Source organism: Lepisosteus platostomus, chromosome 20, assembly GCF_059453375.1.
Source record: "Lepisosteus platostomus isolate fLepPlt1 chromosome 20, fLepPlt1.hap1, whole genome shotgun sequence".
Classification (NCBI taxonomy): Eukaryota; Metazoa; Chordata; class Actinopteri; order Semionotiformes; family Lepisosteidae; genus Lepisosteus; species Lepisosteus platostomus.
The window spans coordinates 126,217-139,892 of NC_142630.1; the positions used below are offsets into that span (position 1 = coordinate 126,217).

Genomic DNA, 13,676 nt, shown 5'->3' on the forward strand with positions numbered 1-13,676 from the left:
ATCCCGTCATACTGTAGGTATGCCCCTCTTTGCATCTGTTGCTTGTTGGGTTAGGCTCAGGCTCATCATGAGACCCTGTACTGGGTAAAGCAGATTAGAAAATGGATGGATAGATGGACACAGGAGAGGTCTCAGAGGGGAAGAAACGCAGGAGATCTGGACAGAACTGCATAGACTGTATTTGTTGCAGTCTATAGGGTAGGGCTGGAGAACACATGTAGATATCTAGAATGTGCAAGGCATCAGTTGTATACCGTAATAAGCACCGTATCATGATAAACAGCAACAGTCACAGCATTTTTATTTTTCGAGTAATTCAATGCGGTAATTCATACTGTACTACTCTGCAATGAAGGTGGAGCAATGAATCCTGCAGCTCTGTGTGTTTGTGAGAAACATTTTTATAGTATTACATCTTTATGAACCCATTAGTGCTTTCCTGAGCTATTCATATTGTATATGTACTGTACAAGTGACAAAACATTAAGTCAAATACAATTATTATTGAGACAGGATGTTGTTACTATTGTAAGAGGACACGGGGAAGGGTCATCTCTAACAGGTACTTCCGAAACGAAACGCTGAAAATGCTAGAGATGGACCTTAGCGAGATGGCGGACAAAAAGAATCAGCTGACCAGTAGATGGAAAGGGTCTACCTTAAGAGACAACGAGACACAGCTGAGACGCATCAGGAACCGGGATATAAGTGGCCCGGAGGCAGTGAACAGCGCGGCAGCCGGTAAGGTGAATGCGTTTTGGAGGAAAAGAGTGGAAAGAGGTGGATATTAAGGATCGGGCTAACGAACGACTGCAAGGAGAAAGGTTTATGATTTTGGATTACGGACACTGGTTTAGGATACATCGCGGATTGTCTTTATTACGAACTTTTGGAACTCGGAACGAATCAGGACTAAGGGAACGGATTACGGACTGTATTAGGAAGACAGTTGTTGGAAGAAACGCCACGGATCGGAGGACAGTAAAGTGTGGTGTAAGTACGACCTTCGTTTACATAAACTATTCCCCCGGAGACACCACAATTGGTGGAGGATGCGGGCAGCTCCCGCTCGGGTTTGAGAATCGAAGAGAGCAAGTTTTTTTGTGTGTGTGTGCGGGTTCCGCTTTGCGCGTGTGAAGAAACGCTATGGAAGAATTAATACAGCAGTTGTCCCAGGCCACCCTCGCCCAATTCCAGGCATTGCAAGGACAACGAGAAGCTAACGAAGCGCAACTGGAGGCGAACCAAATCCAAAAAGAAACCAACGAACGAATTATAGAGGAGCAAAAATTAATACGCGCAGAGTTGTGCAGGTTAAGGGAAGAAATCCGGCAGGCCCCGGTAGCGGGGAGAGGCACCGCTCAGGAAGAACAAATTACGCTAGAAAAGATGACTGAGCTTGATGATGTGGAAGCGTATTTAACCACTTTTGAAAGAACTGCAGCTCGAAATGCATGGCCCAAAGAGCAATGGGCTGGGAGAGTAGCCCCTTATTTAATTGGAGAAGCCCAAAAGGCATATTATGATTTAAAAGAAGAAGATGCAGAGAATTATGAGACTCTGAAAAATGAAATATTGGCAAGACTAGGGGTAACCATGGCGATACGAGCAGTCCGGTTCCACAATTGGAGCTACCAGATGAACAAGCCTACGAGGTCTCAGATGTTTGACCTGGTACATCTGGCAAAGAAATGGCTCCTGCCAGAAGAATTAAACCCAGGACAGGTGGTAGAAAGGGTGGTGTTGGATCATTTCGTGAGGAGTCTGCCTGTGCACCTGAAAAGAAAAGTAAGTGAAGGGGATCCCCAGACCCTAGATCAAGCCGTGGACTGGGTGGACAGACACCATGCCACAGAGGCCCTGATTAGGGAGAGAAAAGGGGACTTTCGGAGGGAGGAGAGAAGAAGCCCCAAGAGTCTGGAAACCGAACTAAAGTACCGGCCAATAAAGTATAGTGACTATCAGGAACCTATACAGTTAAAAAAAAACCTTTTTTTGGGGGGAAGTCTGACGCAAGGCCCCGGCCATGGGAAGAAACCCGGCGATGTTTTAATTGTCAGGAAGAAGGGCATTTAGCCAGCTATTGCCCTGGCCTGCCCGAACCCATGCAGGTAGACCCCAGAGATGAAGCCCTATGCAACTACCTTACAGCGGGGATCCCGACCCGCGAGGATCCCCATCTTACGAACATCAAGATAGAGGGAGAACCCATCGAGGCCTTATTGGACTGGCAGTGCGGTGACCCTGGTGACCCCTACAATACTTCCGGGAGGACTAGAGATTCCAAGAACAAAGGGAATACCTATTACTTGCATTCACGGGGACACCAAAGACTATCCGACGGTCGAATTGAGCATCTCTACAGAACAGGGGACCTACCGCTCAACGGTAGGAGTGGTTGAGCAGTTGCCATACCCTGTCATACTGGGACGAGACTGTCCCCATTTCCTCCAGATTTGGAACACGATCCAATCAGCTAGGCCAAGACCAATCCCCTGGCCGGAAGACAGTGGTGACGCCCCTGCCGACGACCCTGATGAGACGGACCCACAAGAAAGCGGAACTGAACTTGGAGTTGAGTTGGGAAATATGGAACTACCAAACTGGGAACCCCCAGAACGTCGGGGTAAGTTTGGGACAGCCCAACTAGAAGATGGGAACTTGAGACATGCGTGGGGACATGTCAGGAAAATTGATGGGGAGTGGTGTACTGATCCTAACACAGTGAGTTACCCATATTTTATGACGAAGAATAATCTCCTTTATCAAGTGCAGCAGAAGGGACAGGAAGAAGTGGAACAACTCCTTATTCCCTGGCCTTACCAGATGAAACTCCTCAACTTGGCCCATAGCCACCTCCTGGGTGGGCACCTGGGGGTAAAGAAGACATCTGAGAGACTCCTCTCTAGGTTCTTTTGGCCAGGGATCTATAAGGCCATCGAGAAGTACTGTCGGGAATGCCCCGAGTGTCAGAAAAGTGCGCCACAACCTTATTATAGGAACCCTTTGATTCCCCTCCCAATTATTGAAACCCCCTTCGAACGGATTGGGATGGATTTGGTGGGGCCCCTGATCAGAACCACCAAGGGTCACCAATATATTCTAGTAATAGTAGACTATGCTACCAGGTACCCCGAAGCCATTCCGTTGAGAGCTGCCACCGCCAAAAACATAGCTAGGGAGCTAGTACAACTGTTTGCTCGAGTCGGAATTCCTAAAGAGATCCTAACTGATCAAGGAACACCTTTTATGTCGAAAGTCATGCGAGACTTATGTAAGCTGCTGGGTATACAGCAGATCCGAACCTCTGTTTATCACCCTCAAACCGATGGTCTAGTAGAACTTTTTAATAAGACCCTGAAAAGCATGCTTAGGAAGACGATGCAAAAGGATGGAAAAAATTGGGATCAGCTGCTCCCGTATCTCATGTTTGCGGTTCGAGAAGTACCGCAGGCTTCGACTGGATTTTCCCCCTTTGAATTATTATACTCTCGGAAACCACGGGGCCTATTGGACGTGGTCAAAGAATCGTGGGAACATCAACCTTCCCCTCTACAAACTATCATTGAGCATGTGGAACAGATGAGAGAAAGAATAAATGTTATTGTTCCCTTAGTGAAAGAAAACCTGGAGAAAGCCCAGGCTCAATAACAACAAATTTATAATAGGGGAGCAGTTGCGAGGGAATTTCAGATTGGGGACAGAGTACTGGTGCTAGTTCCAACCCCAGAGTGTAAATTCTTGGCATCCTGGCAGGGACCTTATGAAGTGGTGGAAAAGGTGGGACCAGTCAACTATAAGGTCAAGCAACATGACAGAAGACGGCAGCATCAAATCTACCACGTCAATTTGATGAAAAAATGGCATGGGTGAGTTCTGCTCACCCACTTTTCCCCAGACCCTCTGGAAGAAGAAACAGGTGCGGTAGCCGTGGGAGACCTGGCTCCGGCACAAAAACAGGAACTACAAGAATTCCTGTCCCAAAACAAAGATGTTTTTTCCCGGACACCTGGTCGAACCCACCTTATACAACATAAGATCGTCACGGAACCGGGGAAAAAGGTAAGGCTACCCCCGTATCGAGTACCAGAAGCCAAAAGGAAACTGATTAAAGAAGAGGTGGGTAAAATGCTGAAGATGGGAATAATCGAGGAATCCCATAGTGAGTGGGCTAGCCCGATAGTTCTGATCCCCAAGCCGGATGGAACGATCCGATTTTGCAACAATTTCAAAAGGTTAAATGAGATCTCGCGGTTTGATGCATACCCCATGCCCCGTATAGATGAACTAATCGAGCGATTAGGTAACGCTCGATACATCAGCACCCTTGATCTTACAAAGGGATATTGGCAAGTGCCGCTGGCCAAAGAAGATAAAGCCAAAACCGCTTTTGCCACACCTGAAGGACTATATCAGTATAGGGTCCTACCCTTCGGTTTGCATGGCGCTCCCGCAACATTCCAAAGATTGATGGACCGAATTCTGAGACCGTATCGGGATTTTGCAGCCGCCTACTTGGATGACGTTGTAATCCATAGCATGACCTGGGAACAATATCTATATCACCTGGAAGCAGTGACTGGAGCGTTGCGAGCAGCAGGATTAACGGCTAACCCAAATAAATGTTGTCTGGGGGCTAGGGAAGCCAATTACCTGGGTTATACGATCGGGAGAGGATTGATCATGCCTCAAGATCAGAAAGTACAATTAATCAAGAACTGGCCCAAACCAGCTACCAAGAAGCAAATTCGAACGTTTGTGGGACTGGCAAGTTACTATCGGCGTTTCATCCCAGGGTTTGCAGCCATGGCCGCCCCTCTACACGATCTGACGAAGATGAGCTGTCCGGAGAAAATAAAATGGACCGACGTGGAAGAGAGGGCTTTCCAAGACTTAAAAGCAGCTCTCACTTCTCAACCCGTCTAACAGGTACCAGACTTCAGTAAGCCTTTCATGGTACAAACTGATGCTTCAGACACTGGGATTGGAGCCATTCTGTTGCAGGAGATTGAAGGACTGGAGCATCCTATTCTGTATATCAGCTGTAAGTTGAATCCGTCCGAAAAACACTATTCCACGATAGAGAAAGAATGTCTAGCAATCAAATGGGCCCTAGACTATTTGAAGTATTATTTATTGGGAAGACAATTTATATTATACACAGATCATGCGCCATTAACATGGATGTTACAAAATATGGATAAAAACGATAGAATTACGCGGTGGGGTCTTAGTCTGCAAAGATTTCAATTTCAGACGGTCTATAGACCCGGAAGGAAACAAGGAAATGTAGACGCCCTCTCCCGAATGCACTGTTTGTTTTTTTCTAGATCGCCCGGGGTCGGGGCTGATCTCAGGGGGAGGGAATGTAAGAGGACACGGGGAAGGGTCATCTCTAACAGGTACTTCCGAAACGAAACGCTGAAAATGCTAGAGATGGACCTTAGCGAGATGGCGGACAAAAAGAATCAGCTGACCAGTAGATGGAAAGGGTCTACCTTAAGAGACAACGAGACACAGCTGAGACGCATCAGGAACCGGGATATAAGTGGCCCGGAGGCAGTGAACAGCGCGGCAGCCGGTAAGGTGAATGCGTTTTGGAGGAAAAGAGTGGAAAGAGGTGGATATTAAGGATCGGGCTAACGAACAACTGCAAGGAGAAAGGTTTATGATTTTGGATTACGGACACTGGTTTAGGATACATCGCGGATTGTCTTTATTACGAACTTTTGGAACTCGGAACGAATCAGGACTAAGGGAACGGATTACGGACTGTATTAGGAAGACAGTTGTTGGAAGAAACGCCACGGATCGGAGGACAGTAAAGTGTGGTGTAAGTACGACCTTCGTTTACATAAACTATTCCCCCGGAGACACCACACTATGTTGCCACCGCAACTCTAAATGTTACTGCACAATATGTTACAATACCATATAAAACGAATATCTTCGGACTTCCCTGTTTAACAGAATTATCTTTTTTTTAATTACAGTGTATAGATTTGTTAGTAATTGTGTATAAATAGCAATTAGAAAAGAAATAATTTTATTTTAGATTTTGAGTAATAAAATATTCACATGGCTATAAAACCATACAGTATCGTACTGTTTTTAAAAACAAACATAAAAAACGTTGTCATGTACTGTAACGTAAGTTGCATTGTAGGTAATACAAGTCTGCACTATATTTACTGTAGATCAGTGTACTTAAATTGTTAATATTCCAAATTGCTGTTTAGGTACTGTACAGTTTGCTCTGCTAAAAAAAAATATAGTATAATAGTAGTATAATTTATGATAATAGTATAATTTATAATAGCAGTATAATTTTAATGTATGACTTGCAAAACTGTGATGTAAGAAACTGCATCTAAATTAAAGCAGTCTGCAAGAATAATGCTAATCAGTACTATTGGAGAATTTTTTTCCGCTGCCCCTTAAAAGACAGTCAAGAGCCAGTCTCAGAAGATAAAGAAGAATAATTTTTATTTCATGCACATAGGAGTGAAACACAAAGATGCTTGGTGTATTTTTTCTCAAAGTGATTCAATTAGATCAGTCCTTAAATATAGTTCTGTTGCCTATCACGCTTCACTGTGCTTATGAACTTGGCAGCATTCCAAAATCATGCATATGTTCGTCTTTTCTATTTGTCAAAAATAACTTATTTTAACACAATTGGTTAATGTGGTTAGTTAATTCTGTTTTGAGTACAGAATTACATCATCGCCCTTGTATCAAGCATTCTTCTAATCCAGTTCAAATCAATTCTGAATGTCCATCTTACAAAACACTGCAGCTTCAGCAGAAAAAGTGTGTACAAAGTTCACAGAGAGCCTCTCGGCAGTACTATATTGTAGTTGATGTACTGTATGTGGGTATGTGGATATGACTTCATGTGATTAATGTGTGTGGCATGTTGGGAAATTTAGTCTTTTTTGTTCATATATTTAGCTTATGTCATCAAAATATAAAGACGTCATGTTGCAAAGGAAATACGTCCTGTTCCACTTTAAATAGACCATTTAAAATTAAAAAGGAGTTGGATCCTTATTTAGCCTAATAGTTTAGATTTTAGTTAAAATTTAGTTGATTAGCTTAAATTAAAGGTGTGGGACTAAAATGTGACTATGAATAAGAGACATGTTAGTCAACTTGAGCATGACTATGACTGAATAAAAAAAACTAGTGACTAAATTAACATTGCTGGGGTGTTATCTGTGAGGGATTTGTATGTTCTCTTCACGTTTGTGTGGGTTTTCTCCAGGTGTTCCTACAGTCCAAAGAAATGCTGGTAGGTTTATTGGTGTTTACTCCTGTTACGTCCCAGTGTGCGATCCATGTGTGTTTTTGTTGCTATGTTCCACAATTCCTGACTTTGATTGTTCTCCCCCCCCAATTGCTCCATCATTACACCCTTGTTTCCATCTTACGTCATCTTAACTAACTCTTGACCAATCAGAACTCAGCTTATTCAGTATTTAACTTGGAGGTTTTCAGAATAAAGGGGTCTTTTGCTTGACTTCGGTTCTGCTTGGCTCAGCTTCAATTTCACTTTCACAATTTCACATGTGTGTGTTTTTTGTAAAGCTTCGGCTTTGTTGGTTCGTGTTCGTCTCCTTGTACTTTGTCTGTTTGTGTTTATCCTGTATTTCGCCATTACCTTGCCCAAACTTGTTATATGTTATTTGTTCAACCTCTGTGCTCTTTTGTGCCCCATTCCTCGTGTCTGCTCTCGTTTTCCCTTATTTGTATTCGTAGTTCACTTGTGTATTTGTGTGAACTTTTGTGTATAGGGTTAGTTTAGGTTGTTGGGTACATTCTGCACACATAGTTGATCTTTGTATAAGTAACACAAGTTTAGGATGGGTGAGTGCCTTTTGTCTTGTATGGTTTTTGGGTAGTTAGTGAAGGTAAGCTAGGGCGTTCGAAGACACTGAAGACTGAGTGTTTCAGGTTTTGTTTTGTAGTTAGGTCAGCTTTCCCTCACTTTATTAGCCAACTCCATTTCGTTTGTTATTTTCTTTTCTTTGGCACCACTCTAGCTCCCTTTCCCTGTGTGTTATTGTGTCCTATTTACATACCAGTCACTTTATTAACTTTACAATCAATCACTTTTGCACCAAAACTTGTAGTCATGCTTCCTAAGTCCCTTACCAGAAACCCACCTACATCCAAAACCATCCTAATTGTTACACCCCTTTACCCCTAGACAATTGGGGTTGTAACACCCTGAGATGGACTGATTTTATGTTCTGGGTGTATCCTAACTTGTGCTTGTTGCTTACCAGTATAGGTTCCAGCACCGTGATGACGCTGTGTTGGATAAAGCAGTTAGAAAATGTATGGATTGAGATTGTCCTGAGGACAAATAGGATTCGAGTATACTTAAGAGGCCACATATGGAATCTTGTTGGTGGGGATCACCATACCAATTGGATATCAATGGAGTAGGGGTAAGAGTGTTGGGGACCTATGTCTGAGTCGTGACTGGTGCGGGGAATGGGGCCAACGAAGGTTGAGAATGAGAACAGGCCTGGTGCAGATGGGCTCATCAGGCAAAATGTTTATGCATAAGCAAAGCAGAAGTGCAAAATTACAATTTAACCTTCTCCCAAACCACTAAGTAACAGTACAAGCCCCATTTGTATGAAGATTCCACTAAATTAACCTTTCCCATGTTTCTAGTACTACACTACAATTGGTATATATTACAGTCACCAACAAGAATGACAATTTACAACATACTTCAAACAATGTGACTTGACATTTATATAATTTTACCACCCTCTTCTTTTTCCTAGTGAAATGAATAATAACTAAATGGCCTCTGTGTATTTGCAAGTCCTGTAGTTCTTTTGCCAAGATGAATGTCATTTCATAGTGGTGTTCATAGAGTTCATTGGGCCAAATTTGAAACTGTTGATGGACAAATGGGTTTCCATTAGTTTATAAAAGAGAACAAAAATTATTTTATAGTAAAATTTTACATTAGCTGCAGCCAGGTGTAAATTCTGAGAACACTATGTAAAATGAATCATGTCTGCTAACCAAATCTTTGTTTAGGACAATAACTCTAATGCAAAACTGGAGTCTGAGGAGGTCAGTTCAGCAGACCTCTTGGGAGCTTCAGTAGAGAAGAAAATATCATCTTCTCTGTCAAGTTGGCTTCATGGTCTAATACATCAAGGAATTTAAACAGAAAATGTAATAAGAAAACTACCTTTTTTTTAGAAGTTGGTTGCAGAATGGACCATTATGAAACTCCTAGAGCATTAACACATTTTACACTGTGGTTATTTGAAGATAATAGTTTACTTTTTATGTTAAACACAATTGGTTGAGTTTTTGAAGTGTTTACAAGAGTAATAAATGTCAGCATGGAACTGGACTCATATTGTATTTGCTTGTGATATTATTAATGCTCCGCAACTGACTAGCTCCTGGAGGACCACAGGTGATTTCTGCTGTCTGACCTGACCAACAGGTCAGACCAGCTTAATCACACTTGCCATCAAGAATTTTCTGTGAAGCAGGAAAAACAGGTTATTTTGGATAATTGTACACATACTCATCTAAATTTCATGTACACATTGTTTTCTTGTTTTCAATAAATGTATTCTATGTGTTGTGAATCCTCGTGAAGACTCTGCCAATTTATTTATAATAATAAAGTTAAACACACACAATTAACAATTGCAACTACATATTGTGCCAGGAAATTCCCACAAAATCCCTACACATTGAAGTATCTTTCTGCAGTGGCGTAGCAAGGATTTTATATTTGGAGTGGCGGAGACACCAGCCGAAAACAGTGATCCCAAAGTCATTGTAATTTCATGAAAGCTGGGAATGGCACTGTTTGACAATGCAGCTTCAGCCCAGAACTTTGCAGCCACCTGCCAAGAACTTGGTATATCATATTTTGAGACATGTACCTTGCTACTAATGTATTTCTGATGTCCCTTTCAGCAGTTACAAAATGTATCACCTGGACAATCAGCTAAATATGGCAAATACATTTCTCTTAAAAAGATACACCATTTTTTTGTTTGGAGTTAATAAAGATGAAGTGCATGTGGGTTACACAGAACCAAATTAAGTGCGCAATGCATTTAATTAAAAATTTCACTATTATAGCTATTTAAATTGCATTTGTATGCAAAATAAATTTAGAAAGTAACCGCTTGCCACATTGCCAAATGTTTATGCTACTTATTGGGCTGAGCAGATATGTCCTTGATGAAGCCTGCCATATACAAGATTATTATCAAAAGTCCTATACAGGAGGAACAAAAGTCCTACATAGGGGTTACGGAGATAAAAAGTCCTAATTGGGATAAAAAGTCCTACTTCTGAGTCCTGCTTCTTTTTTCCTCATGGTACCAGGATTCTGCCATACACCATATCCTTTTTACTGATTTATTTGTTGAACCATTTGTAGCTTATCCTGTTCTTCAAGTTTAAACTGTGTATTAAATCTGCAAATGTGCAGTATTTTCATGTTTAAGAGCATGATGGGCAAGTAAAGTACAAGTCATGCAAAAACATGACATCTGACCTATCTCACTGAATTTCTCATGATATCAAATCACTCTTTTTTCAATTTTGTTTGTGGCAAGCCTCTTTCACCCCATCTTCACCTTTGCAGCCAACCCTTGATACCTTTTCACTCTGCAGGGGGCCCCAGCCTCCTTGTCCTCAAAGCACAGGGAGGGGGAGGAGAGTGATGGTAAAGGGATGTAACATTTAGGATGGTTTCGGATGCAGATGGATTTCTGGTGAGGGACTAAGGAAGTGTGACAACAAGTTTGGAGCAAAAGGGATTTATTTTAAAGTGAATAAGTGACTGGTACTTAATAGGACACAATAACACAGGGAAAGGGAACTAGAGCAGTGCCAAAGAAAAGAAATTAACAAACGAAATGGAGCTGGCTAAAAAAGTGAGGGAAAGCTGACCTAACTACAAAACAAAACCCGAAACACTCAGTCTTCGGCATCTTCTAACGCCCTGGCTAACCTTCATTAACTACCCAAAAAACATACAAGACAAAAGGCACTCACCTGTCCTAACTAGTGTTACTAATATAAAGATCAACTATGTGTGTACAATGTACCTGACAACCTTAATTAACTCTATACACAAAAGTTCACAAAAATACACAAGTGAACTACGATATAACATTAGGGCAAGGTAATGGCGAAATATAGGATAAACACAAACAAACGAAAGTACAAGAACATAAACACAAACCAACAAAGCCAAAGCAATACGGAAACACATGCAAAGTGAAACGAACGAAAACGGAGAAGCAAAGCTGAAGCAAAATGAAAACGAACAAAGCTGAGCCTAGCAGAACCAAAGTCAAGCAAAAGGCCCTTCATTCTGAAAACCTCCAAGTTAAATAGTGAATAAGCTGAGTTCTGATTGGACGAGAAGCTGATTGATGATGACATTTACGGAAACAATGGTGTAATGATGGACCAATGGGGAGAGAGAACAATCAAAATCAGGAGGTGTGAAAGATAGCATCAAAACAAACACACATGGACCACACTGGGATGTATCAGGAGTAAACACTTTTTTGGCTCCATAACATCACTAATCCTAAATGTTGACTACAGCATACTGCCGGTTTTCTTTACTCACCCTATAGTAGTATTCACACATTTGCTAACTCCACCCTATAGAGGTTTATTCATGTTATTACTTCATTTATTTTTAATATTATTTTAATATTATTTTCATATTTAACATACTGTGGCATATAAAATTAATTACAATTTCTATATACTATAAATATTATTCATTATACTTTATTTATTAGAGAAAATCTACATTTTGTTAAAATACAATTTAAAGATTAGTTGGGATTTGAACCCCAACCTTTTGCGTGATGAGAATTCTACCAGTGAACCACACATGCATTTCTGTGTATGGATGAGCCAAATTAAAAAAATGCAAGGGTTGCTTTTCCTACAAGCAAGTAATTTTCCATAATAATTTTCCAATAGCAGAAGCAAGCGTTTATGGAAAATGTAATTAAATCAGCATGTCAAAACATTTCCAAATTACCTACAGCAATTAACTGAGATAAAGATTTGTTTTATAAAGGAGGTGGAATACTGTTGTGTACCTTATTTATTATTTTCAGATACCATTACATGCTATATAAATAAATTATATTTATGTTAATAAATTAATATTATTAATGACATTCCTAAACATTATAATATGCTACCGAACATTGTCCTATAGCTACATGATTCTAGATTAATATTCCATATAAAGTAAATTCAAAGAAGTAGTTCAACAGATTAGATAAAGATAACATTTCACTAACATCTACAGGTACGTGTTACAAAAGATTGCATCTGTATATTGGTGTTGTTTAGTGTTAATAAGTATTTGTAAGTCTACATCATTATTGTTCTATTATCAAGTATTTTCAGAGAATAGAAGATCACACAAATAGTATTTAATCAAGGAATTCTGTGTTCTTTGATAGTTGAGGGCAAATTTAATAATTTTAAGATGGTGTCTGAATCTAGGTTGGATTCAATAACCTACCTATTTTATAGTTTAATTTATAATTTTATCACCCTCCAACAACTTATTACAATATATTGTAATTCCTGTCTAAGTCTAAAACCTTTTTTTAGTTCATTAACAATACTAATCAAAATTAATGTTTTAAATTAAAGTTATCAATCCTTTTGTTTGCAATTACATGTACTGTACATACTGTATATATACAGTATATGTACTGTATATGCACTGATATGCATGTTTATTTGTATAAGAAAGCAAAACATGCGTGTAATACACTGTTTATGATATATATGGACTGAGATTGCAATAGTTGTATCTTAAGATCGAATTTATTTATTAACTTTGTATGAAGCACATCCCTATTAAATTTTAAAACCATGATTTCTTAAAAATCCCTATATTATGGTGACTTTCTTCATAAAGATGAATGTTTCCCTGCCAAATTGAATGCAGATTTGAAACAAATTAGGTTAATGTTCAGCAGTACAAGGTAGAATGAATGTGAACTGTTTTATTTTGCATTGTAATAACCACATACACCTAAATCAATAGCCAGGGAATGGAAGCAATAATATCACCTAACTGCAGGAAATGAAATATAGTGACATGAGGGGGAGTGGGGCTTGGAAATAAAGGGATTTGTATTGGAGTAATGACATTTCATTAAGAAAAGACGGGGGCCCATTGAATATTAGTCTATAACACTAAATTCTTTTTTATCTAATAACATTTGAAATCAGTTAAAGAAGCAGATTTAAGCATACTGTTATATTCTCTTTTTATTTTTTCTTATACTGTCGTTTACATTGTGAATTCAAATACTGTTAAAATAATAGTGTTTAATGATTCAGTTCTGTTTTTCTGGGCTATTTTCTGTTAGGAATTAAATTGAGAAATTATTGTTTTTTACATTATCTTACATAACTGAAGACCTGCAAGTCATCTTAACAATATTTCTAAGAGCAAACACATTCAACTGATACAACATTGGTTCCCCGAATTTCTTGTTTGTTGTTCTTTTAATAACGTACTGTATATCTTACTGTGGCAGAATGTTGGAAAGAGGTGTGGTGACCACATTCTCCGGAATGACCAGCTACCATTTATCATCTGACCAGTCAAA

At 40.0% G+C, this 13,676-nt stretch overlaps 1 protein-coding gene across 1 annotated transcript; it reads left to right on the plus strand.

Annotated features, from left to right (window-relative positions):
• Window positions 1-1,596: 1,596 nt before the first annotated feature.
• On the plus strand, window positions 1,597-4,926 carry LOC148644181 (uncharacterized). The gene is made up of 4 exons (XM_088613475.1): window positions 1,597-1,674; window positions 2,200-3,364; window positions 3,899-4,162; window positions 4,508-4,926. The coding sequence occupies exons 1-4, from the start codon at window positions 1,597-1,599 to the stop codon at window positions 4,924-4,926; spliced, it is 1,926 nt and encodes a 641-aa protein (XP_088469601.1).
• The last annotated feature ends 8,750 nt before the right edge of the window (window positions 4,927-13,676 follow it).

Bases quoted from the DNA above. Each gene is read 5' to 3' on its own strand.
- LOC148644181 (XM_088613475.1), top strand. From the start codon at position 1,597: ATGGCGATACGAGCAGTCCGGTTCCACAATTGGAGCTACCAGATGAAC. The intron at 1,675-2,199 runs GTACATCTGGCA...ACATCAAGATAG, and splicing joins GGTCTCAGATGTTTGACCTG to AGGGAGAACCCATCGAGGCC. The intron at 3,365-3,898 runs GCATGCTTAGGA...ACTTTTCCCCAG, and splicing joins TTTTAATAAGACCCTGAAAA to ACCCTCTGGAAGAAGAAACA.